Source organism: Seriola dumerili, unplaced genomic scaffold (genome assembly GCF_002260705.1).
Source record: "Seriola dumerili isolate Sdu_G_001 unplaced genomic scaffold, Sdu_1.0 BDQW01000043.1, whole genome shotgun sequence".
Taxonomy (NCBI): domain Eukaryota; kingdom Metazoa; phylum Chordata; class Actinopteri; order Carangiformes; family Carangidae; genus Seriola; species Seriola dumerili.
Window position 1 is genome coordinate 2,731,812 of NW_019174298.1, and position 27,024 is coordinate 2,758,835.

The 27,024-nt window shown below is 39.8% G+C and overlaps 1 protein-coding gene across 1 annotated transcript in view; it reads left to right on the forward strand.

The window, feature by feature from the left end:
- The first annotated feature begins 10,715 nt into the window (after window positions 1-10,715).
- LOC111217283 (dedicator of cytokinesis protein 3-like) overlaps window positions 10,716-27,024 on the forward strand; it is a 46,464-nt gene continuing 30,155 nt past the window's right edge. Inside the window, exons 1-8 of the mRNA XM_022739066.1 lie at window positions 10,716-10,797; window positions 12,169-12,252; window positions 13,282-13,322; window positions 15,465-15,520; window positions 20,129-20,225; window positions 21,725-21,873; window positions 24,193-24,277; window positions 25,607-25,648. Coding sequence (XP_022594787.1) covers window positions 10,716-10,797; window positions 12,169-12,252; window positions 13,282-13,322; window positions 15,465-15,520; window positions 20,129-20,225; window positions 21,725-21,873; window positions 24,193-24,277; window positions 25,607-25,648 — 636 coding nt within the window. The remainder of the gene's footprint in view (window positions 10,798-12,168; window positions 12,253-13,281; window positions 13,323-15,464; window positions 15,521-20,128; window positions 20,226-21,724; window positions 21,874-24,192; window positions 24,278-25,606; window positions 25,649-27,024) is intronic.

Below are 27,024 nucleotides of genomic sequence, written 5' to 3' on the forward strand. Positions count from 1 at the left end.
CTTCAAAATTTGTTTGGTGTGCTTCTTTAATGAAGCGTGAATGGTGCTTGCAGCCATTAGACAGTGAATAAGCAGTTTCAGCCGGGGTGTCTTTACATTTGTGGTTTTAAAAGAGAGGAAGCAAAAGCACATAACGAAACCGATGCCAGTATCAAGATTGTTATATCAGGTCTCCTGCAAGCAAGGAATTTACTTGTGATTTGATAGAACATAGGTGATCTGCACTGATGGTCCCATAGAGAGCTGCAATTATCAGTCGATTAATCAATAAGTCGATTAACAGAAAATTATTCTGCAACTACTAAGATAACTGAATAATCGTTAAGGCTCCTTAAATGTGACGATTTGATGCATTTCTTACTTGCACATGATTTCATGGTTTCAGACAAAAGACATTAATCATTAATGAAAATAACAGCCCTACTTAATAACCAAGGGGGTACCACAACGTTCTATGCTTTGTCCGCTAATTTTTAAAGTTTTTTTAACATAAACAATAGTGTTACTCTAACACAGATTTATTTCCCCTTTTACACAGATAGAATAATCGTGTATGCATGTCTCTTCTCCAAATCAAGCCATGTTGAGATTCCTTTTGACGTCTTTTAGACATCTCTGCATAACCTCAGACTTGTACAGAAATTGATGATATTCAATCTTATAAGTATCTGGGAATTTGGTTTGATAGCAGTCTTTTTATCCTCATGTGGATCAACTGGCACAGAGTTTGAAGATAAAAATTGGTTTCTTATATCAGAATAAAATGTGTCTTTCTCTTGAGGACAGAAATACTATTGTGCAATCGACCATCATGTCTGTGCCTGACTGTGGCGATATCCTGTATTCTCATGTGGCTCCTTCCACCCTGTTAGCAACAAGATGAGAACTACACACTGCTACTATTGTTTGTAAATGTATCCTACTAAAGCCACCTCATTATATCACATTTTTTTCCCAAATTTTAAACTACAATTCATCAGACCGGACCCCAGAACTGGACAACTCTTGAGATGAATACTGAACTGGAGCTGTACTTGGCACCATGTAAATTGGATGAAAAACACAGGACTGTAAAGTTGAAAGTCTCATCCCGCTGGGTGATTTTAAACCTTGTGTGAACATTTTTATAGATGTGTGTCTCTGTATCTGTTTCTGTGTGACTGGCTGCGTTTTAATTGTGTGCCTTTGCTTTGCTTTATTTCTATTACTTCTGCAGAGCTAAAGTCTTTATTGCAAAATAGATCTTGATCTCAATGAGATTACCTGATTATTATGAAAGTAATAATGATATGTCATTAGTTGTTTTAAATATATTTATTTGGAAGAGGCAATATCAAAGAATAAAGAAACACTTTGAATACTTTTACAAAAGCTCTTCCAGTTTTTAAAACATACAGTATATACTGTATATGCATATGCACAGAAAGAGGCAATAAGAAACAGCAGTAATAACTTCTACTAACAGGCTTCTAGTCGTCCATCCTCACCTCCAGAAGGAATGTACACATCCATATATACACCCATGTATATACTGTGTTTTTTATATCTGCTCACCTACACATCTGTACTCACTTATGTACCCACGCACGTACATATGTGCTCTTAACTTTCTTACATATGCTCATCTAACACTATTAGAAATGGAACTGTATAGATGAGAACTGAGGGAGTTTGCTTTTTTGCTGTTCCCATGATGAAGAGCATGGAAGAAGCATGAAACATTTAGTGGAATCATATAAGTCTGCTCACACTGGCGTTATAAATTCAATCCATTTATTCCAAATTTGATAGAATTTGTGTTTTTGGGTCCTCCATAAGTCAGCTTTTCCATTTTAAGTATTTAAAGAATGATTTCATACCAGTCTTCTAATGTAGTTGACACTGAATTAAGCCACTTTCTAGTGACTGATTTGTTTTACTAGCCTGCAGCTGCTTTACATCCCTCCTGTTTCCAAAACAATATCTGACCCAGATAAAGAGTCTCCAAATTCAGAGGCATTTCAGTCTGTGTAATACTGTATTTTAATATGTAAAATCTATCAACGGTGAGGCAAAAATCATACCTATATACTTATCAGTTAAAGTTAGTTTTGGTAAATTATTGTGATGTCCAGTGAGACGACATTACAGTTTCCCACGCTGCTTTTCAGAAATTATGCAGGAAACGGAGCTGAGAGACAACCTGCAAGGGGAAAGTCTGCATTTGCATTATGAGAAGCAGCTGAGGTTAAATAGGTATGCTGGTGATGCCATACATTTGTACATGTGAATAATCACATCTTCAAGTCTGTAATAACCCTTAAAGTGTTTCTCTGCCTTACTGTTCCATAAAAAGTGACATTACTCAGGTCTCTTGATTGCTGAATTGTGCATGCAGGGATTTGCCACTAAATTTTCCTGTGGCCTCCCCCACAGTTAATAATAGAATACATTAAAATAGTCAGCAGAACCACATTAACTGAGATCAAATAAGTGCTTAATTGTGTGTGTGCCTGTGGAGGCACGTGTGTGTCCATGTGTACGAGGGGCACTGAGTGCATGAAACGTATGATTCTGAGGAGTGTAAAGAGATAAGAATGTGTGTGTTTGTCTGAAGGCAGGTGATGGATGAGATGGTAGGACATGCTTCTTATTGCCTCTCTGGCTGGCTTCTATTGTCTGCTGGCTTTGGGAGTGTTGAAACAGATAGCAGCTCTCACTGTATTAGGCAATCCCTGTTTGCAGTGGACCTGCGTCTCATCTTCACATTGCTGCTGCATCAGAGCAGTAGCTAAGTGTAGCCACAGCACTTATAGAGTAAATCACTGTAGGAAAAGTGATAAATGCATGAGGCATTTTCAAGTCTTTTATCATTTAAAATATCGTTTTTGCCACATTTTGACCATTTGCATGCAGTAGTGTCACTTGAGTACATTCTCTGCAAGTATGACAGGAGCTTATAATTTTTTATATATATATTTTTTTCTCAAATGTTTATAAGCTGGGATGCACATTTAGCTTACAAAACGCCCCACACGCCTCTAGCTTTATGTATGTGATTGGAACACCGCCCACAGTGTTCCACTTGAAGTAATAGACAGATGGGAGTCAGTCACAGCGTCGCTATGATGGAGAGAAATTACCCTACTGAATACTGCCCTCCCTCCCACACTACATCAAACTCACTGGACGCTCAATATTCACCAAATCACTCTATTTTTCTAGTCATGATTGCCTTGTCTATAGGACAAGACAGCTTAATGCACTGAAATGACCAGACCTGGATTGAGATATGGGTGAGATTCTGTATGACTAAGGTTTTCGGGATGATTATTGTGTATTCATCTGCTTTAACACACCAGTCTTTTAAACATGTGTTGTCTTCCCACGACGTGGTGAGGTTAAAATGCTCATATCAAGGTCTGGGCAAGACAGCTTGGCAGAGGAACGCTTTCAAGGTGAAACATTGATAGTGGTCCTGAAATGTTCACAAGTGTTAGGCTGTGTTTTGCGGAGTATGTTTTGTGCCATACTGTGGCCTAAAGTCTTGTGCCATTCAGCTATACTGAAGTAATTAGAAAGTCATATTGGTGGATTTGTGTAGACTGTCACTCCACAAGCTTCACAGCTGAGTAATGTGTAGTGTTCATCATTACCCCATAGACTTATTTTAGCAGCAGTGACTCACTTTATAATAAACCAGTGAGCCATATATCCACACGTTGGTAAATTGTGCACAAGTCTCATCTATATTCATTGCATCATATATACATCATTGCAACACAAACCGATCAGCTCACAACTGTTTCCACTAGTTAGTGAAATCTGTGAGGTTCCAGTGTTGATTTCAGGGCTGCAGTTACCACTGAAAACACTGAAGTCATGTCCTTTATTTTTCTCACAATTATGCTTTTAGCATCCTGGAAGAAATGTATTGTCTACAATAAAAAAAAAAAAACACATAGTGGGTATTTTTAAATGCCGATTACAGTATTTTTTGTTACTCAATATATTTAAATGTGACTTTTTTAGGCCATCAGAAGATTAATAAGTAAGTAGTTCCTTACTTCTACCCACACCAGAATATTGTTGCCAGCAGGGTGGTGGCTTTGAAACTGCATTTAAACCTTCATGCATGGAAATAAAATTTAAGAAACATATAATTGAACAGTTAACACAATAAGTAATATATCAAAAACAAACAAACAAAACACTTTTTTTCTCAGTTTTCCCAGTCTGAGGGACTGAACTCACCACTTCATATGAAGTCAGCTACATAAAGTAAAATGCTGTTGATCGAGGTCTATTGGGAAATCCACAGTTTGCCAAACCTATCAGTCAAATTCAAAGGGGAAATTAAGTTGCATCTCATCTGTGTGGGAGCATGGCTGCACTATGACAAAGCAGCGCCGGCAGTAGGTCTGTTTCTTTGAAATGACTCAACCAGGAGGTGCTTCCCCACATGGTCTGGCCTGATCTCTAACACCGGGAGCCACTTTATGGCCAACAGCAACCTTGAGCAACACGTTCAGTCAGAGAAAGGCAGACTGCCGGGGCCAGCATCCAGCATCCAGCATCCTAGCAGGAGAAAAATCAGTTTGTGTTTGTGATGGATGCAACTGCCATGCAGAGAGAGAGAGAGAGAGAGAGAGAGAGAGAGAGAGAGAGAGAGAGAGAGAGCGAGAGGGAGGGAGAGAGAGTGAGAGGGAGGGAGGGAGAGAGAGAGAGAGAGAGAGAGAGAGAGAGAGGGCGCGTATATTTGCAAATGTTTGACACATCAGTGTTGACAAAACGAGTCATGTGACGACCATGAAGATGGCGCAGCTTATGGTATATTGCAGTTTTCTTAGTATTTCCTCGCACCAGCTCGACAGCTTGGACCGGTGACACTATCGCGACCTATTAGCGACTAATTACCGACCGATTCAGCCCGTTCACGCTGGCTGAGCAGCCTATTGTGGATCAGCTGGACTTGAGCGCGATTGGCTGAGGAGGGGGGGTAAAAAAAAAGGAGGGGGCAAAGAGCGAAAAACAAAGAAATTAAATAAATAAGCTTCGAGGAAAAGAAATCTCTCCGTTCCGCTTGAAATGCGGCTGCAATAACACCTTTGTTTTTTTTTGGTTTTTTTTTTAGTTGACAGCAGAAAACCGCTCACCGCGTGCGTGCGTGCGAGCGTGAGAGCGTGCGTGCCCGTGTGATTGCGCGTGTGCATGCGTTACATTAGGTGGACACGGAGACTGCATCAGACTGGAGACACACGCCGGGACATAACAGAGCGGAGATATTGAGGCTTTGATGGTCCTTCCTTCCTCCTCCCCCCCTACCTCCCCTCCTCCTGCACACACACACAAACACACACACACACACACACACACACACACACACACACACACACACACACACACACACACACACACACACACACACAAACGTCAGGATACTGATTCCGGTCGAGACATGTAGTCCTCATGTATGAGCAGCCAGGATAATTTGTAGCCTTCAGCTCTCTTTTTTTAGCAGCATCATCTCACGATATCGACATAATGTGGCTTGTTCTACCGGAGGAAAAATAACCAAATATGTGGATACCTACAGAAGAGGAGAAAATCGGAGTTGGTGAGTCCATTGCTTCCTTTTATTGTTAATTTACCACGTTTGGTTTCTAGCTTTTTAATTGACTTGAATCATTCAGCGTTAGGATGGCAGTTTGTGCTTAAGGAACACCCAATTTTGCCCATCGACATTTCTATCCAGCCCATTTCTCCCCCCTCCTGTTATTATGGCCATTACACCCAATGAAAAACACATACACTTATAATGGCTGATATACACGGCCAGTGACTGCATAGAAAGGGAAATTGCGTGGGATGATACAGCCTACAACCCACCACCTTACAGATGCTATCGCAGTCTATGCACAGCCGCAGGCGGTGCTTTAAATCAGGGTCCTGCTCTTAGTTTTGTGGTTTAGTTAAAAAAAAATGCGTCAGTGTAGCATTTTAGCCTTTTCTTTTCATAAGCATATCTGGAGGGGGGGGGGGGCGCGATTCGTGTTAAAACCACGAGGGGGCATCGTGACTGCGTACCTCCAACAGGTGTAGGCTGGAGTGAAACTGGAGTCTACCTGTAGACAGAAAACTGAGAAGCCCACTGCTGCTGCTTCTGCAGCTGCTGCTGCTGCATTGACAGGGACTGCACTCTACCACACTGCACATGTATTCCTCCCTGCTTGTGAGCACTTTGACCTTTGACAAAGAGGTGAAAGTGTTGGTTGCAAGATCAGCACTTCTCCAATCAGATTAGCATTTTATGAAAGAAAAAGGGAAAAAAAGCAAATGTTAAAAAGAGCTGTAGCCTATAGGGTCTAATAACTAGCATAAGGTCGTTATAAACTGACTGCTAAGCCCCATAGCCACGGCTAAAGTGTCTATACCCTACGATTATACTATAGAGGGTTTTCATTTGGGGAGTGAGTCATGTCCAGATGCTCTACAGCTGGTTACTTGCAGGGCTACTCATGCTGGCTTGCACATGATACTCCCCCCTACATACACCCGCCCACACATAGGCCTATACACTTTGTTTGGAGGCATTACATTTGTCATGATGGTTTCATAAAGACTGCAGGATGAGAGCGCTGTATAATCGCTTGTAATCTCGCCACTTCTGGTGGCTGTATAGTAATCTTATCGCATTTAATCGTTTGTACGTTCATCCCATGCAGCCGTCATAGAGTCACTGCAGTTTTTTCAAGCGCAAAATAACAGTAGGCTTATTTTGGGAGGGAAGGAGGGAGGGAGGGAGGGAGGGGGTGCAGAGAAAAGAGGTAGTTTTGTGTGATGGAGCAACAGTTCGGCGCAGCCTCCGCATCAGTCGGTGTGGACTGACCTGGCGCTGTCCGTGGTGCTGAAATGCGGGGAAAGCAGAGCCGCTGTGTACCTACACAGTACATACTGTACCTTGTAAAGGCAGCCCAAATGACTCTAGTCAGTTCCCCCCTTCCCTCAAACAACGTGTTGACATGCTGGATCTAATATTTCTCCAACATCATTGTAAGATGAAGCCCACCCTGCTAAGTTAACTCGCAATGCAGCCCCATATTCTCTTATCATTTCTTCTCCTGCTTCCTCTGTATCATTATTGGCATCATTTCTGCACATTTACTTATCTTCTTGGCTAATTTTGTCATTGCCTGTAAATGGTCTCTCACCAATATTACCATAATACACCGATATGAAACAGAGCTGTGGTCTGTCAGCAGCCAGCCAGGCCTTTCTGTTTTTTCTTTCTCCTGGGTTATCTTAATGAGCTCTGTCTAAACAGGAAACAGTTGGAGACCACCTCATGAAACGTTAATGCCTTCCTTAGAATCGCTGCCTATTCATTATTTTGTTCTTGGGTGTGTTTATACAGGACATAATATTAGTTTGTAAATCACTTGTAGAGTGGCAGTGAAGGCCAGCATTGCATAGTGTTGTGCTGCCCAGCTCTTTCCATGCTGGAACTGCAACTGATGATTATTTTAATTACTAATTAAACTATAATTATGTTTTGTTCCTCAATTAATAATTAGCCTGTAAAATGTCAAAATTGCCCAAAAGAAAATGCTTATTATGCAATAAAAAATAAATATAAGATAATCTTGAGGTTGTAAATTGTAAATATCTGGAATTTCAATTGATAAATGACTAATAGATTATCAAATTTATTTTCTAACCACTAATTCATTAATCAATCCTCATTCCACTGTTCTTTAAATCTTTCTGTGAGTTCAACTTTTTTATTCTCTTATTTTTAAATGAGTCACTGATGGATTTCTCTCATATAAGAAGCAATATTGAGAGAATTTCTTCTCCAGTTTTACTGGAAAGAGCTCTGACTGTAAGTCAGTACCTGCCCACATGAGAGAGTGAAATGAATCAGCTGGCTTCATCTGTGGCCACATGGACATGAGTCAGACACAAACTACTGTAGCAGTACATGAAATAATCAAGCCAACGAGGCCACCATTATCTGAAATGGACAACTCTGGGATCAAACGTGTTCATAACAGAACAAAAGATAGAGCTAATGTTCAGCTGAGAGTGGGATTAGAGAGATGAATTTAGCCCAAAGTAGCATTTCTCCACCATTTAAACCCTTTATCAAATCTCCAAATGAAAGTTGCTCAGCCTCAATTGGGTGAACACCTCTTGATTCATCACAGGCACTGGATCACAAAGCTCATTAGTTCTGTAGTTTTCTGTGACTTAACTTACATGCACACCAGCACAATAAATAAATACATGTATTATTGCATGTGTGATAGTCATGCTCAGGGTCATTTAAAAGTGTTTCATGATGAGTTCATTATCTCACAGCTGCACCACTGCAGTTGGGTAGTGTACCTAGATTTCTGTGACTTGAGATCAGATTTGGTAAAATGCCGCTCTGCCTGTGTGGTAGAAATCCCTACGCTAGCAGGACTTCAGTGCAGTAATGTGTCTGAGTAAGTGAGCGTGCATTCAAGTCGTGCTGAACAACATGACTCAGTGGGCGAAGCCCAAAGACCGTTGTGTAATTTTTTAACTTTGCTAGATCTGGGACAGGACTACTCAAGCCAGGAAAGCAGGACCTTCATGGTATGCATGCTCACATTGCATTACTGGAATGGTTTAAGAATGCACTCAGTAAGCAGCTCAGCTTCAGTTGTACCAGTTATGATTGAGACTGGAACTAAAAGGACTAAGGAAACCAAAGAAAATAAGTTAATTCCAGTGCCGCGGTTTAGATGAGCACAGTGTCCTCTTTAATAAGATGTTCCTCAGTACAGTGGTGCCATTAGCACTCACACACAAAAAACAGTAGACAATTCATAAGCCATAATAGTGTTTACTGTTGTTCTGGCAGGTTTTTGATGATGTCTTCCCTTTCTCTGCAGAATATTTCTACCCTGTGGGTCACTGTACAGTTAGGTACTGTATGTGTGTTGTACTGATTCAAAAGCAAGGTCATTGGGCCATGCATGATCTGTCTTAAAATTCACTATATTACATATAGCAGTGAAAACATTTTTCAAGGCATGACAGTGTGTAATAGTCACTGAAAGGTGATACCAGCCTCACTTCCTCTGTTGTATAAAAGAACAATATTACAGATAAAACACGTCTGTCTCGACATTTCTCAGGAAACAGGAAAGTGAAAGGTAGATATGGGAAACAGGTCAAAGGTCAGACTCAAACAAAAGTACCTTACACTGACATGTGTATAGTGAAATTATTTTTCTTGGATTAAATATGTTATCAATGGATATTGTTGTAAGTGCAAGTTAAAGCTATAGCTAGCAGATACATAGTAAACCAGACTTGAACATATTCAGAACTTTGAATGGTGTTACAGTTTGCTGATGTAATGCAAGTGTGTGCTTGTGATATAAGACAAACCTCTCAACATAGATACAATGTTCATGGTGCTACAACTCTCTCTCAGTGTGGAGAGCTTTGAATTGTCACATTTACCTGCAATCATCACTTAAAAGTGCCTTTTAGACTGCAACACTGCAGGATTCCTTCCAACAAGGGAAGGTGGGGGTTTTTAGTATTCGCTCATAGGTTTCCTATTTAAGAAAAAAAAAAACACTGAGTCTGTTCCCACATGACATGACCATTCTGGTTATATTAGGCTTTTTCCTACGCACCATGGGTGGCAGCACTGCTGGTGAAGAAAAGCTAGGTAGAAAATGAAGGCACAACAGAGAAAAAGCAATATTAATTCTCACGCAGACTGTCTAAATGATTTTAAAACTTCTTTTACAATTGAGCAGCAGTTTATCGCTGGTTCGCTGAGTCTCATGCTTATTTTAAACTATGATGCTTGATACTCATTAAGTGATTTCTAAGTAATAGGTGATCAGTGTGATGCTATAGGTAGGGTCAACTAAATAACTCTTTGCATAAAATAACCAAGGAACATTGCTGCTGTTGTCTTGTAAGAGCTGGTGGTGGTGGTTACCAAGTGCTGTGATGAAAAATCAACTCCAGCTTGTGTTCTCACTTCACGCCAACACAGAACATTGGATTCTTTAAAGACTGTTTTCAGGCTGTAAAAACTTTTGGTAGATATCTGAAGAAGGGAGTAGAGAATGTTGTGAGCTTTGAGTTTATGATACATAGTAAATATCCCTTGAGTCTGTTTAGTTTATTAAATCTAAGCATATAAAATCACCAAATGTTTTACTTTTTGTTCTCCTTGGTTATATATCTACTTAAACTCTATTATTTTTGGAATATTGTTGCATTTGTAGTTTTTTAGTAGAGACATTGAGTTCCCATCATGCTGTTGTAAGGTTGCCACTTTGGAAAACTAACCTTTGCTGAATTCAAGTGTTGGTAAGATAAGTTCTAACAACTTAGGGCCCCAGGCTGAGCTCTCAGTAAATTACTCCCTTTTAAATGCTGGCTACACCCAGCACCCAAATTTTCAATCACAGATGTGTCTGATAGTTGATGAGTAAATTAATCTAGGTAGTGTTTGAGTTGTGTTATGGATGGATAGACATGCTGCATATGTATATACCGGAGGTATGGTGAGGTAAGAGGAAAGCGGAGGACAGCAGGATTCGCTCAGAATCTCCTCCTGTGCCCAAGCCCCATAATTCCTACCAGTGGGTTACTGGTTACACAATAATTGCCATGTGGACTATGAATTCAACTGAATGGAGGGACAGTCTGGACTGGTATACTGTTGCTAAGTAGAAATGTTTGCTTTTGCCAAGCATTACCACGGCCTGTCCTGTCAGTCCTTCCAACATCCTACGTTCAACATGCTGAAGTCTAAAGGTGAATTCTGTTGGTTTTGTTTTGAGGATATGCTAATGCTCTGCAGCTTTTAGGCACAGTGAAAGAGTGTTTACACAGCTTGGAGGTTTTGTGAGGGAGGACTATGAAAATATGAGCCTGTGTGATGCGCCCATCTCTCTTCAACATGACAATCTCATCTTGTTCTGACGTGGCATCCACTGAAGAGTTTTCAAATAGTATGAGTGCAGGTTTTGCAATTCAAATGAAATAGAGGCCATTAAAGAATAGGACTCTCAAATAGGAAATACTTAGTCCTGGCTGGAAAAGGGCCCAAGGCAGACTGAAAAAGGTGACAAGGAGGCTCTTTAAGTCTATCCATCTCTCTCCCTCTAATACATGCCCAATACGCTTGACTTGAACTCTAGTGCCATGCAGCATCCATAAGCTTGCCATTTAAAAATGCCCAGATCCCTGCAGCAGTTACAGTGAAGAAAGCCCTCCAGTTTGTAGATGATCTGTTGCCATAGTTACCCGAGCACAGGAACTGAGCGCTCGTTACCCTCAAACAGGCGAGGGAGCCGAGCCCAAGCCCCTCCTTCTCTTCCTCCCCCTCACTGGGTCCCCTGGCTAGTTCATTAGCATAATGATTCACACCAAACTCTCCTTGAAGGGCCACCATTTGTAGGTTTTTAAAATTGTCAGTGGAGCCCTGTCATTATTAAACAAGTTTGTCTTTACTGAGGCTTGTGCACTACATGTTACAGTGAACTGCAGTGCTACATAGATAAACACAGGCTCCAGAAGCGATCCTATTGTGAAGGCCTTTATTGTGGCATCTGTCCCCTCAGGAATGATCATGTTCTTAATCAGGGTTTGAGTCACAAGATGTTTCTGTGTATGGTCAAAAACTGCATGATGCTGCAAAAGCGGGTGGCATGGAAGTTCTATGCTAATACCGACTTATAATAAAGCAGTATTTAGCCATACTACTTAGCAGCCTGTGTGGGCTCTATTTTGGGAGACAGTTCAATTAACTTAACATTGCACAAAAATCAGGCCGCTTAAGAATTAATTGCCTATTAAAATGACTACCCACTTCAGGGTGGGAGCTTGTTTACAGTTCGCTAAGCAGTGGTTCCTGTGTGACACTGTGTTTAGATGTTTGCATTAAACAGCTTATTAAAAAGCTGCAGCAACTGCCCTGCTACAACCCCAGAATACATGCTGTGAGGAGACACAACAGTGTAGGGGATGCACCTTGCTTAATCAGGGATCACATGGGTGAAACCAAGTTTAGCTCTTGATCTGTAATGTGATTTCTGTTGACAGTCAGCACTATAAGGTCAAATATTTCTTCATCTCTGTTGTCTCCTGATTTTTTTTCTTTCTCTTTTCTCTTTCTCTGCACAGTGATCTGCAACTTCCGGTCACCAATATGTCAGGCCCTGGTCCTGGAGATTGGGGAAACTGTACAGATTCTGGAGAAGAGTGAAGGTAAAAGCCGTCAGATTTCCTATGACAATGCATGCTTATCATAAACATAGGCATAATGCACAGTCTGCATTCTTCACTTAAACATAAACGTGGTGGTTATTTTTAGGCTGACTCCAGTCTTGGTAGACTCAGTATTTAAATTATACCTTTAGGCCAAATAGATAAATAGAGGATTTGGTATTTTTTCACCAGAATTTTATTCCTGGATGGAGAGGGCTTTGAAATAGCATTTCAATCTTTATGTTGAGAAATAAAAAGTTAACACTGTATTTTACTGGTTCGTAATTTGCTAATAATTCCCCAATTTACTGTTAACTATGTAATCTGGCACTAATTATAGGAAAAACAGAGACACATTTTACTGTTTATTAGTTAGTTCGGTTTTTAAGTTGTTAAATACTAAAGGAAAATACAACTGAAGTGAACGTATGAAAAATACAAATAATTTAGATATGTTAGGGAGTTTCTTTTTTGTGTTTGGGTTGGGGTTGTGTAGGAGAATGATGACCTCAGCATTTCTAAAATCCTGGCTACAGCCCTGTTGTCAATCATCTTGGCTTGATGGCACGATTTGAATGCAAACCAATGGTGCCATCTGGAAACTGCCAGAAAACAAACTGTAAACTTTGATTAAAAAAACAGCACCAATACCAGCTTCACACTTTGAGTTTTAAAATTTATTATAATGTAAAGGACATCATTTTTTCTATATATATATATGTATAGCTGTCCAGAGAGCCACTACAGTTATTTTTACTCATCAGACTTGTTTCTTGGTGTAGCCTAGCTAACTGCTTGCTAATAAAACCCTTGTTATTGGTTAGGCTACTAGACTTAAATGGCCAGTAAATAAAGAGACTAAGATGAGTAGTAAGCTATACACGGTACATGAAAACATGACATTTTTTACTGTTATAGTCAGGTAACAGGTAAACATTACACATACCTCACCTTCAAACTGTTTGCACCACAAGTTGTTTCATTGTAAGGTAGCAAGGTTTTCTGATGTGCATTCTTATTTTCCTTTAGGTTGGTACAGAGGCTTTTCAACCAAGAAGCCGTCTATCAAGGTAATTATAACAACATACACAAATTACTGGTTTGACATTGTGCTGATTCCTACAGGCTGTGTTCAGTATTTTGTATTCAAATGAATACAAAAATGAATTCTGAGTGAATGAAATGCATTGCAAGACACACATATGAACCACAAGGCATAAAGACAAAAAAGATTTGTAAATCAAACCTCTAATTATATTCATGACATTATACATTAATAATGTTGGCCACCCAGTGTTTAACAGAAGGTTAACTATTTGTCAGGCAAATGAAGTGACACCAACACATCTGTAGAACCGGTTGCCAAAGGTCTGCATCAAAGACCAGTGCATTTTTGTGAATGATAATGTGATGTGAGAGATGTGCATCCCAGAAATAACTGCGTCTAGACAACAAAGACCTTAATGACTGATTAACTTATTGAACAGAGCTTTGATTTAACAAAAATAGAAATCTCCTGACCTGTATTTCCAGAGGTGCGCTAAAACAAGCTGTTCTGACTTCCTAGCACAGACGCACAAAATGTAATGCCATCTTCAAAAAGATATACATATGATGAAAAAAATATAAATTATACTGCACATATCATGATGAGAAAATATCAGTTGTACACATTGTAAGTGCATCAAATGTGCATAATGCACACTGTGGTATGAGGCCCTATCATTTTCTTATAAATTGTAGTATGGCACTTTACAGATCACCGCAGCATCATGGACCCACCCACTGAGAGTATGCAGTATTACTACTGCACTGTTTTCCCTCCTGTGCAGAATTTGCAAAAAGTCCAAAATTTGTTTTCATTCCTGCCAGCAGATGGTGCAATTAGTAATCTGAAAACCAGTCATTATACCAAAACAAGCGTTTAAAAATAAAATAAAATGGCAGTTCAGTTCTAATCCATAACACTAAAGAAATTGTTTTTGTCAGTCACTGCTGCCGGACAGATGCAGCAACACTTGTTGTGGTCTTATATCTTTGATCGAAGCATGAAGAAGGTTCAGATGGAAGGCAGGATGGAGGGAGTGAATGTAAACCTCTCAGTCTTGAGTTCAGAGTTTGTTCATGCAGCATCGTTGTGATAAATCCTCTGCACAATGCTCAGTAAGAGGAGATCATAGGTGCAGAACTCCGAACAATACAACACCGTCACTCCTAACAAAAATCAATACTCTGCACTGCAGTAAATGGTTATTAAATATGACTGACACATCTTCTTCCCATTGGATTGATTGTTCAGTAAAGAATGTTTATGACAAGCTTCATTCTTGATAACCTGTAGCAGAGTAGTCACTGTTCAAAGTTGGAGAACAAAGATGTAAAGTCTACATAGCTGGAGAACAAACGGTAGTATAACCAGTGACACATATGATCAGAAACAGGAGAGCAGCAGGTAATTTTTGCTATTTTGTATGTCTACTCTGTTTGAAACTGACATGTCAGAAGCTGGAGTGTTATGTGATGCTGCTGAAATGTTTTAAAGAAAGCACAAAAGCTGTCCAGTCCTGGTAAATGTAGGTGTTAGTGGCTACATGCTGTCCTTCTCTACTCTCATCAGCTATTTACAGTTCTTACTAACACCCCTCCATTTTGTTATGTGCTGCGCTGCCCACATTCAGTCGCCCCCATACTCTCTCTGTGCTGAGGAGAATTTGTTGTGTTCACTGTGGCCAATTCTTCACATCTGGCAGATTAGACTATGAAAGATGAACTGCAAAGGTGGCAGTTGGCACCACTCAGTCTCTCATGCCCTTCCCCTACTAAGCCAAGCCACAATAGGGCTCCTGCACATTGCTCTGCGTCTCGTCTCTTTAGTGTATGCAAACAGTATGGACTCGCATCTTTTTTTTCTTTTCTTTTCATGGAAGAGAATGTTTGCACACAGCAAAGCACACACTGCCAAAATATATATAAAGGAAGTGTTGTCTTGCACTTCCTTCAGCGTATAATGTGCCGCCAGCAGAATTTTTGAATCTCCTGTTTTTTTATCCAATTGTATCACTCAACATTGTTTGGTTTAGACTACCTAATAACACAAACATGATACATCATATGTGTATTGTAAGAATAATACAAACTATACATTGCAAGAGAATTAAAAATGTAATCCGTGTCACACTCACTAACATCTCTGCTCCTTCCTCTGACCACAGGGTATTTTCCCAGTCAGCTATGTCCACTTGAAGAAATCCACAGTGACCAACAGAGGGTGAGTTGTATGATAAAGTGTTTTCTATTTGAGCTTGTGCAACATCAGAATTAGGGATGCACCGATCCAACTCTTTTTTAAAAACTTATCATTAAAGATGTACCCCACCTTGATACACCCACAAACATACAATACAAACAAAAAGAAAAGCAGAAAAAGGTCGCAGGAGTAGCAAATAATTGTCTGTGCAAGCTCAGATATGCTGTATCTCCAGTGTCCATATTAGCTTGAATTGTCTGTGTGTTTTGACAGCCTGGGGATGGACAATTAGTATGACTTAAAAGGAAGTTCAAATAAACAAATTTACAGTATGAGTCAGATGAGGAAGAAGAGAGAGTAACCGCTTTAGCTGTGACCATACAAACACTGAAGCCTGCTGGGACTCACATCTGACCCAACATTTTTTCTCTTGACACTGACTACGATAAATCTTCCTAGGGTATATCAGGGTGATACCGGTGACCTCTTTTCCCCACATTTAAAATTTGTATAGCTGTGGAGCTCCTTGGAAACATAGGGCTTGACATTTCTCTGGTTTCTCTCTGGTTGAATGAATGAATGTGACAGAAATATTGAACTTTACATTGACACTGACAAAGAAACTGTATTTCAAAGCCCTAGAAACCTATTTTCTCAATCAGCTTCTTACTATGAGGAGTGATGGGCTCCCACATGAACTCACTATCATTTCACAAAGGAGATTCCCACATATATGTTTTCATCCTTGTCTTTCTCACCTTGAAGTGGGCGGAGCTCAGTGGAAGAGGGTGATGCCATGTATTTCTGAGCACCAATCAGAGTTTAGCAACATTTGAGAGAGGCAGTTGTGGGGTGATATAATGTTACTTAAGATTTGAGGCTTTAATGTGGATTGGTTATGCCATGGATGATACCCACTTTGTTAAATAAAGTCAGAGTTGGCACTGAGATCCAGTGTATTGCATTGGTGCATCCCTAATTATAATTACAGCATGGCTTTAAAAAGGCACTGCAGAGGGTCTGCAAATATTTGGAGACTTTACAGGATACAGGAATTCATGCTAACCTCTGTAATGGTAATGCTGGGAAGATTTATATTCATCTCAGGTTACCAATACTCATTGGTCAGTGTCAGGGCAGCTTTAAAATTTCCTGGATTTATAGCTGTTGGAGAAGAAAGCATGTGTCAGTGACACAGTGGGAATATAAATACATGCAAAAACAGACTTGAGACTGGTTTGTTTAAACAGCTTGGGCTGGGCAATATGAGGATGTATTGGTATTTGTAATATGACTGAATGTATTACGCCACTATCGGCAGTGAGCTGGACGTCCTTACGGCTAAATTGGATTTACAGGACTTTTGCATCAGTGTGAACAAGAACTTATATCAGGTATTTAATTCTGCAATTAACAGTAGTTTCCATCTGTTTTTTCCTATAAACACTTTTTCAACTGAATTTCTCGAAAAGTCACGATATATATCGAAATCATAAAGTAAAATATATACATAATAGATATATTAGATTTTGTCCATGTTGCTCACCCTTAGGACAAGCGACAGATTAGACAGAGGGAATCATTTCTGCATATATACGAAACATTACATTATGTGTGTCATGGACTCTAAAGGTGTTTATTATTAAGCAGACACGTATAGTAAAAGCAGCCAGTTAAATTTATTGCTATGCAAAGTATTTTATGTAGGAAGGAAGTGCAGTTCAAAATACAGAAGAGCTGTTGTATACAACATCAGCAGATCCATCGCTACCAGAACTTTACTGAAGACATACTGGAGGCTGATATGAACTATGACAATAAAAAACAGTTCAGTTTATTCTATACTGGTTAGGAAATCTCTTTCACTCATTACACGAGAGAGTGTGATACAGATTCATCAACTGATCAATGTCAGGGCATGTGTATCCCTCCCTCCATTGTCATCTAATTTCACCTCACCACTGATTTGTGACGATCTAATCTTCAAGAGAATTACCACCTGACAGCTGCTGACATGCACACACGCACACGCGCGCGCGCACACACACACACACAGCGATCATCTACAGTTTCTGCCCCAACAGCCGTCCATGGCGGTAGAGGCCAGAATAGAAATAGAGACAGCAGAAGCAGAGCTCTTTATCAGCCTGAACTCACAGTTGTGAAATGTGCAGGCTGGGATCCGTGGCTCAGTGTGGACTGGGATTTTGCTGTTATATCACCAGCCTCCAGTTGAGTTACCACATAGCAGGAGGACTCTCGTTTGCACTCAAACAATTAAAAGTGCAGACTTGGAAATTGACATTATTATACTTCCTCGCTCCGGGAGTTGCACTTTGGGAAATCTGTTTTGCTGTCTCATGGAGTTAATGAGGTGACACACCTACTGCATCTCTGTAGTTCTCCCATAGCATCCTCACCACAGACAATCACCCTGATTCATTGTGCAATGTAATGTTTCCCTTGTTGCAAAAACTATGATACAGTTTCAAAGTTCATTCTTTGCAGCACAGATCAGAGCTTAGTGAGCAAAGTGCAGTGTCACAGGAGATCTAACCTCTGGTTTAGTGTTTCCCAATAAATGTGGTCATAGGGAAATGTGATGTGTGTTGTGTTTTTTACTGGAGAGCTTCATCCCCTTTCTAACTGCAGGCAGAGATACTACCTCTTTGTCATTTCATAGATGTTAAACCCTTTAAAAGATGTCTCGATGCAGTGACATGCATGTGGCTTTGCATGTTTGCGTACTTGTCAGTGATGGACAAGTTAAGTGAAAAATGTAATGATTAACACATTACAAATTACTGAATAAAAAAGTAATTACGTCACTAACTAGAATGACACTCTGTAGCACATAACTCTGCTGTCATGGTTTGCCGTGTTTCACTTTTTATGTTCGAACACTTTTTGGACTCTTATGTTCGGACATTTGTTTCCTTTTGTTTTATTTTGTATTACGTCCCTTGTGTGCCTTGTGGTTACTTTACTTCCTGTCTTTGTCCTGTTTCCCTCCTTGTTGATTGTCTGCCCCGCCCTAATGTGTTTCACCTGTGTTCAATTAGCCTTGCCTCCCTTGTGTCTATATAGTCTCTGTGCTCCCCTTTGTCTGTCAGTTTGTCCTGTATTCTGTGGTTCTGCTGCTCCCTCTGTTTTGGTTTTTTGAAGTTGTTCCTAGAGTTTTTGGCTCTTCATTTTTTGCTTTTGTTTTCCCTGTGGTTTTGGATTTTGAGTTCTCAGCATTTTCACCGTTTTTGTAAGTTTTTGTTTCTTATTCATTTAATAAATCACCACTTACTTAAGATAGTCTGCATTTGGGTCCCTTATACTACAAAACCTGACATCTGCCAAGGCCAAACAATCTTACACATGTCTGTCAGACCTGGATTATTAACTGCATCTGCACCAAATTGAACAGAGTCATAGATCTGAAAACCATATATATGTCGAATTTCTACACAAAGATCCATACATTATTTCCTGAGAAATTGACAAATGGTTAAAAATGCCCTATTTCACAATGTTAAGGAATGTGATTTTATAAAAAAAAAAGAGAATTCCCTTTACCCGAATCCACACCAAAATTTAAATAGGTTCTTCCTTGGCCAATACCCAATCCCTCCACCAAGTCTGGTGCTAATTGTGCTGACGAACAACTTTTTAGAGGTAATTATTCAATGGCAAAAGTAATTTTTTTTTTTTTTTTTTTTTTTTTTTTTACATCACCACACCCACACGTTACCTCTTCTGTGTTAAACATGTCAAAATGGAAAACGAGACATTGTAGTTGACCAAGCAGGCTACAGGTACTTACTGACCCTCATTAGCAAACTTAAGAACCATCCGTCACCCTGCAACTGCAAACTAAACCAGGTGGTTCCTGAATGTAGCACTACAAGAAGGTAACATTAGCAAAGAAGACGCAACATGTCAATAAGACAACTTTGGAGTTACCAGTTGGTGCATTTCTCCTCTTTGTCTGGTGGCTAACCGTTTTCCCACGGCATAAACCCTGAGCTACTGCCATAAAGCATGACCACAGGAGGCGCGGGGGACTGGTTGAATGTTGAGTTTACTGTGGTTGTTGCTTTTAGTGTTGTTCAAGTCTTTAAAATGGGTGAAAGTATGTGACAGTATTTAAGTGATGCACATCTTTGTTTAGCTTCCAGACACAGTATGGTCACTGTTTCAAAGGTGGTCGAAAGAGATACTTTAGAACAAAGGTCACAATTTCTGACACTGTTCTGTGCTTGAACAAAAAATATACAGCATTTAAATATTGTCAGGTACTTGCCCTTCTTTTACCCATTTTAAAGACTGAATAATGTGAATCATAACTGTACGGTCACACTTTATGGCGGTCTCAGAATGTGGTGTAACATGCACATAAACCAAACTGAACCGTCAAACTACCAGTAAGATGGCAAACTTGACGTAACGGAGTGCAACAGGGATGAGTAACTGTACTGTTATGACTGAATTTCACATGGTAATCCCTTACATTACTCATGATAACATGTTATCAGATAATACATTTCTGCCCAACACTGACACTTGTGTACGTGTATCCTTGTGTGTTCTCCCATTCATGTGTTTTTTGTTCCTTTTTTTTTTTTTCTCTTTTTGCTGCAGGCTGTGCGAGACGGTGGTGCCCCTTGAAGACCCTATTATCACAGAGACCACCTCCACATTGCAGGAATGGGGTGTCTTGTGGAAGCAGCTCTATGTGGTCAGTACATCTCGCTTATATCGAAACAAAACACTGAGCAATAAAATTGAGATTTCCAAGGGAATTGTAGGAAAAACAGTTTTTGCAAAAAGAAATTGCATCCGTTGTTTCATTTGCATCCTCCTAAGGGGATTTGATGGACTAAGCTTTTCTAGTACGTATTTTCTCGCTGATCCAAATTCAGCACCTGGTATAACCAGCAAAAGTGGTAGCCTGAGCTATATCCCAAACATACAGTGACAGCTCCTTTAGATATTTCCCCATAGCATGTCGTTCTGACTGTCACCCTACATTTTCATATACTATCTATATAGGAACAGAAATGGTGGTTGGACACAGATAATAGCCTACAGACCTGTCATATGCAATTTCATGCTGTGTCATTCGGCCATTGATTGAGCTTGGCCTGCCTCTCATAGTTTCTGCATCATCTTAAGATCCACCACCTTCAGTCAGCCTTTACTTGCCGGGCAAAAGTGATTACTGGAAACCTAAAGCGTCCTTAATCCTGCTAAGTGTCGAGGGGGCAGGCAGAAGTGGTTGGTAGGGCTTTGAGTTTGGAGCGGGAGTGGATACGTTGCAGAGCTGGCAGCAAGTTTTTACATAACCTCTCACTGAGGACTGCTCATGCTCTGAGCAACTAAGGAGCCCGAGGCATTGGTGTGGTGATGTAACTTCCTCTGAAGCTCGACTAATGTGAAGGGCTGATTTAACAGTGGCTTGTTTTGGTGCTCACCCCCTGTGTGATATGGGCCATGTTGCCACAGTTGCGTCCATAATAATAGGATGTAGCATTGGCTAGATGTTGATACATTTCACCTTATTGTTGCCAATTAGAATTCATGGTACTACTTCAGGGAGCAATGGCCTAAGCATAACTGTATCTGTTATAATGTACATAATTAGCCCTGCAGAATAGTCGTCCGAAAGGGCTCATCAACCCTGACAAAAATCTTTGTTTTTCAGCAGCAAGCAGCCTTTGAGAACATGTAGTGTTTATCCTCATTAAATTTACATGGGCATTGTGGCGCTTAATCTTTTCATTTATGTAAACAAACCTGGGTGGTAATGTGGGCTTGTCCTACCATTAGGCAGAACAGAGTGTGCCTGAATTAAGTGTTGTCCTTGGCCCATGAGAAATGGTGATGAAATTCATTACCATGAGGAGGTCAAAGCAGACTTGTAAAGAGATTTTTTTTTTTTTTTTGTTTCATTTACAAATCCAGCGGGCTTAAGTCTCTGTGGCAATGTGGTTAGAGTGAGTGTTGTCTTGATCACACTGTAACTTACTGTAAAATCTTGATGTTCGATATAGCCACTTTTCAGATTTGTTTTTTCTGTTTTACCTTTGTAGTTGTATTTACAAACAATATCACAGATAGCATGAGCTAAATTCTAGGATGAGTTTTATAAATAGTCTTTACTTAAATTCTGCAGTAGAAGGAGATCATATATACCAACTAAGTCTTTTTTTTTTTTTTTTTTGGCTACATCAACAGAAACACAAGGTGGATCTGTTCCATAAGCTCCGGCATGTGATGAACGAGCTCATCGACCTGCGTCGGCAGCTGATCCAGGGTCATCTCGCCCAGGACCAGACTCGTGAGATCAAGCGGCACATCACCGTACGGCTTGACTGGGGAAACGAGTGAGTAACTCTTACACTGAACGCACTGTATCAAGAGTCAGAAGGCTTGCTTTAAAAACATTTGTTTTTAACTGTTGGCCACCAAAGAATACAATATTTCCTTGGCACTGGAGAGATCTACAGTACTGGGTGAGTGGGTACGTAATAGCATCCTCTATGATGTAATTTTATGGTCATTTAGCAGATGAGTGAATTTCAAGCGGCTTAAAGTCAATGCACATCCCCCTGGAGGAACTGTAAAGCCATATTCTTACTGTTGCCAGTTTCAAACTCGATCCAACCGAGCAGTGACAGGCATCCATAACAGAGATAAAGATGAGAGGGCTCCAGCTCGGCCGAAGAAGAGCTTTATGAGGAGAGCCCATCTGTCAGTTTAGTATGAGATTCACTGCACAATTACACATTTAAACGTACACACTTAATCACTTTGAACTACATCACTGTATTGGTCAACATTAGTGTGTTGTGCTTGAACAATATGTTTTAATTTTAAAAACAAAAAAAAAAAAAAAAAAAATCACTCAGAAGTGGAGCCTGAGATACTGAGTAGTGCGTTCACCATGCATGTCAGTGCTCTGTGCCGCACACTGACCTGAAAGCTGTAGTGATTTGATTTCATGGTCACTGCAGCACTGATAGTACTCCATGATTCGAGGCTGCACAGTTTATGGTTACAGTATGGTATACAACAGCACGACATGAGTCAATGGCAAAAGTAAGCGAAGTATATTTACTCCGGTACTGTACTTAACCTCTTTATTCCCACAGACTCTGTTGTGGGTTTGTCAGTATAAACTCATGTTGAGTGGTCAAGCACTGTTCAAATCCATAAGTCCTCATTCCACTGTACTGTTGCAGCGTTTCCAAAGATGCCAAATACAGTGTGTCTTACAAAGGAGTTGGAACAAAACGATGCAGAGGACAAATCTAAAATTGTCCACTGGATGTGATGATGTCACCATTGAAAAATGGAGTTTTGTTGAGTATTTCATTTAGTGTCACTGATAGATCAAACTGTAGCTTGCAACAAACTGATACAGAGTACAGTTTATACAGTTTAGATAGGAGTTAGACTGATTTAAGTCCAGGCACTTTCCTTATGTATTTCAAGTTTTGTTACATTGTATTTTTACCCCTCCACATTTCTGAGGGGAAATATTGTACCTGTTATATTTTTCTACAAGCTAATTGTTTTGCAGTATATATGTGTATTTGTACATATACTGTAAATTCCAAACAGTGATATATACATTACATCATTGATTATTGAAAAGATACATGAATGCATAAGCCGCATTTTAATGTTGTGGCTGGTCACGGAGGAGCTGTGTTTAACTACTTTAAATACTGTTGGCTAGTTACTAAATCTATAAGTATTCATAACATTTGATAAAGTGATCATGTCTTAAAGTAGCAATCTCGAAGATCTCCGTTTCGTTATCTTTGACAACACCTATGGCCATACATGGTAACAGCAGGTTTGTTTTTAGAACAGGAGTCACTAACTTTGTGTTAGTGACTCCTGTTCCCTGTGATTTTGTGGGTGAGTCATACCAGACACCCAGTTCATAAAACTGTAGAATGCAAAGACTTTAATATAATTTCACCAGCGGGTCATCGGCTCAATCACTATCACATTACCTTATTCGCTGATAGATAGTAACCTAAAAGACACTTATTTAAATGAAAATCTTTGAGATTGTCACTTTAAAACAAAAGTTTGATATTTTAGGAAATGTACAATTTTCCACTACCACTATATATATCTTGGCCTTGAGCAGTTGCCATGCAACCAGAACAGACTTACCATAACTGTAACCCCCCCCGCCAGTAAAACAGCCAATTGTTGTTTTTGTGTGTGTGTGTGTGTGTTAGTTTATATAACAATATAACAATATGTATTTCCCAAAATGGCAAATTATTCCCTTGATATGCAAACTAATAACCACAGAAGTCAAATAGCTCCAGTGGGGTAAAAAGTACAGTGTTTTCCTCTGAAATGTACCTGTATAAAGCAACATGTAAAAGAGATACTCAGGTAAAGTGTAACTACATCAGAATCATACCAAGTACAGTACTTGAGTAAATGTACTAAAGCATGTTTATTAAGGATGGTATGAAAATTTTATGTCAGATTCCATAATTGAATAAGACTAAAAATAAAACCTGGAATTTACTGAGTAGTGTAACCTATGTATAGAGCTCAACTTTTGATAAACCTTCACTGAAGGTTATGTGACATTGTTTTGACTCAGAACCTCTATTTTCAACAGTTTTTTTGTGTTCTCCCTTATACCTCCTTGATCCCTCTTTCACCAGGCACCTTGGTTTAGATCTTGTTCCCAGAAAAGAGTTTGAAATGGTGGATCCAGATCAGATCAGCGTATCGGAGCTATACAAACTGGTATGTAGGCTGTACAAATTCATTCCCTGAATCATTAAATGGATTAAATTAATGAAGTGACTGTGTATTGTTTGGATGATAAAAATGCAATTGCATATACATCCCTGCAGCATGCATACCCTATATCTGTAGCCATGACTCAATGATGCTTTCTTTACACACTATGAGCTCTTGTGTCTGCTGTGTACTTTTTTTTTCTTTCTTTTTTTTTTTCCATTGCACAGCCTGGTTTTGCATATAAGAACGTGTTGTTGGATGTGTAGGGATGTGTGAATGTACCGATTATCAAATCATCCATAAGAAGGTGACTCACAAGAGAGAGCACGAGTCAGCTGTTGGAACTGCCTCATGTGACCTGTTCTTTATGCTTATCTTACCGCCATATTGAGTGTGTCCCCTCTCTCGCATCCACGTGACTCTCACAAGCGTGATTGCTAGCTAGCAATGCAGACATAATGCAAAGTGACAGGGCCAGGTGAGGCAATGGGGAAAATACATACAAATGAATTTTTTATTATTTCTTTTTCAAATAAATTACATATTTTAGTCTTAGTTGCTCTAAACCACCAAACAGACTAGAGATGTATTTCCATAAATAAATAATGTCTCAGATGTATTTTGGCTGTAGCGATGTGGGACTTCCAAACCTGTACAGAGAGGAAGAGAGAGAGAGAGAGAGAGAGGAGAAGCAGATCTAATTTTAGCAATATGCGATTACAGCACAGATGTTATGAAATCTAATGTAATACTGCTGGAGACAGTTATCTAGGAGGGGGATCCTTTCTGGTTAGTTGTTGTAGCTCCATATGCTGATCAAAACACTTTCCAACTGCCCCGCAGCCTCCCATTATCCCATTGCCATGTTTCTCAGCTTTGCACGCAGAATGTTTGTGCACTAAATGCTCTGTCCAGAAACAACAGCGTGGCTCTTCCTTGCCAAAAAGCCTCCTGACTCTGTCGATGAAAGTGAGCTTGTTTTTGGCAGGGCATAAGGCCTTGGCACCTCTTCAGGTAGGGGAGTAGAGGAGTTCTTTCAGGCTGCTGAGCAGAGAGGTGTGTGTGGGCGATACTGGCTTTGTCCTCTCCTCTCCCACATGCTCACGTTTTGCCTCATGTGGGCTTCTTTTAGCGCTGCAGGAACGGTAGTATAGCCACTCTGCAACGAACGTAGGTGAATTTTTGTTAGATTTGTATCTTCAGCCGAAGCATTGTTCAGGTAGCGTGTGTCTGAAGCTGCTATAAGGTAAATAAGTTCAGTGCTGCGTGGGAAGAGTAAAGAATGGGCCGACTGATCTGACATCTTTCCTTTTGAACTTCACTCTTTTTTAGCACGTATCCAGCAGACACTGTGGTCAGCAAAGCACAAATCAGGTACAGTCTTTACAAACCCATTTTGTTTATGAATTCATCAGAAGCTTTTCATACTGTCTGTCTCTCCAACTCTCATTTTATATTTCTTTTCCAAACTCTCCAAATCATCCTGAGGTCAGGGTATCCTGCCTATCACCTTCACACTCTTTATTATTAAATCCTGGTGATCGAGGGATTTTTCCATTTGCACTGAGGATAAGAACTTGTAGGGTTAAAATCCCTAGATGATATATTTAATTACAAGGTGTTGTTGTCCATGCTACATAAGAACCTCACACCAATACTGCCAGGGTGTGAGGGTTGGTTCCCACTGGGACCACATATGCCCAAATGTATGCACAAATGGTACAGTAGGGCACTTTTAATAACACTATCCACTGAATTTCATTTGTTTTTGGGAACATTATTTTAAAGACCTGTTGCACTGAGGCTCTGTTAAGCGGTGTAATATTTTTAATGTGAAATTTCTGGCATAGTTTTGCATCTAGATCCTAGATCTCCCACAAAGGCTAAATTAAGCTGAGATAAGGCTGTCGAGCAGCGGTAGGCAAATAGCGACCTATAGGCCAAATCTGGCCGTCCTACAAAAATATTTGGCCCTTTGATGAAAGCTAAAGTTTTAAATTTAATAATCAAAATTGTCAATCAGAATAATTTTTCATTAATCTACAGTAGATATGTTTACAGATAAACTTCACTTATATATCTTGTTTGTTATATATTCATGAGTCTTTTTCTGATAAATCAATAACATAACAGAATATTCTGGAAAAAAAACTGGCCCACTGTTTAATCTAATTGATGTCGCCTGACTTAAAGGAGTAGTTGGACATTTAGAAAAAAAAAAAGCTTGTTTACTTTCTTCTGAGAGTGAGATAAGATCATGTGTGTACAGTAAATATGAAGCTGACAGAAGCAGCCGTTTAGCTTAGCTTAGCATAAACACTGGAAACGAGGGACAACAGTCAGCATGGCATGGAACTTTAGAGGTGCTGGTGGGAAGATTTTGTTGCCTTCAGACGGAGCTGGGCTAACTCTTTTCCCATGCTTCCAGTCTCTTTGCTACATTTAGCTAACCGGCTGCGAGCAGTATCTTCATATAGACATTAAAGTGGTATCAATTTTTTCATCTAACTCCCAGCAAGAGAACAAACAAGGCTAAGGTGAACCCAGTATATATGGATCTGACAGAAATGGCAAATTGTAAGTCACTGCAGCTGAAAACAATTAAGTTTATTTGCCAGAATGTCAAAATATCCCTTTAAAAGGACTTTGCAAAAATGTATTAGATGGACATGAGCACTCTCCCTGCAGCCCCTTACAACAAATACAGAACCACCAGCGCTGCAGTTTTTCATCATTAATTCATAATTTCT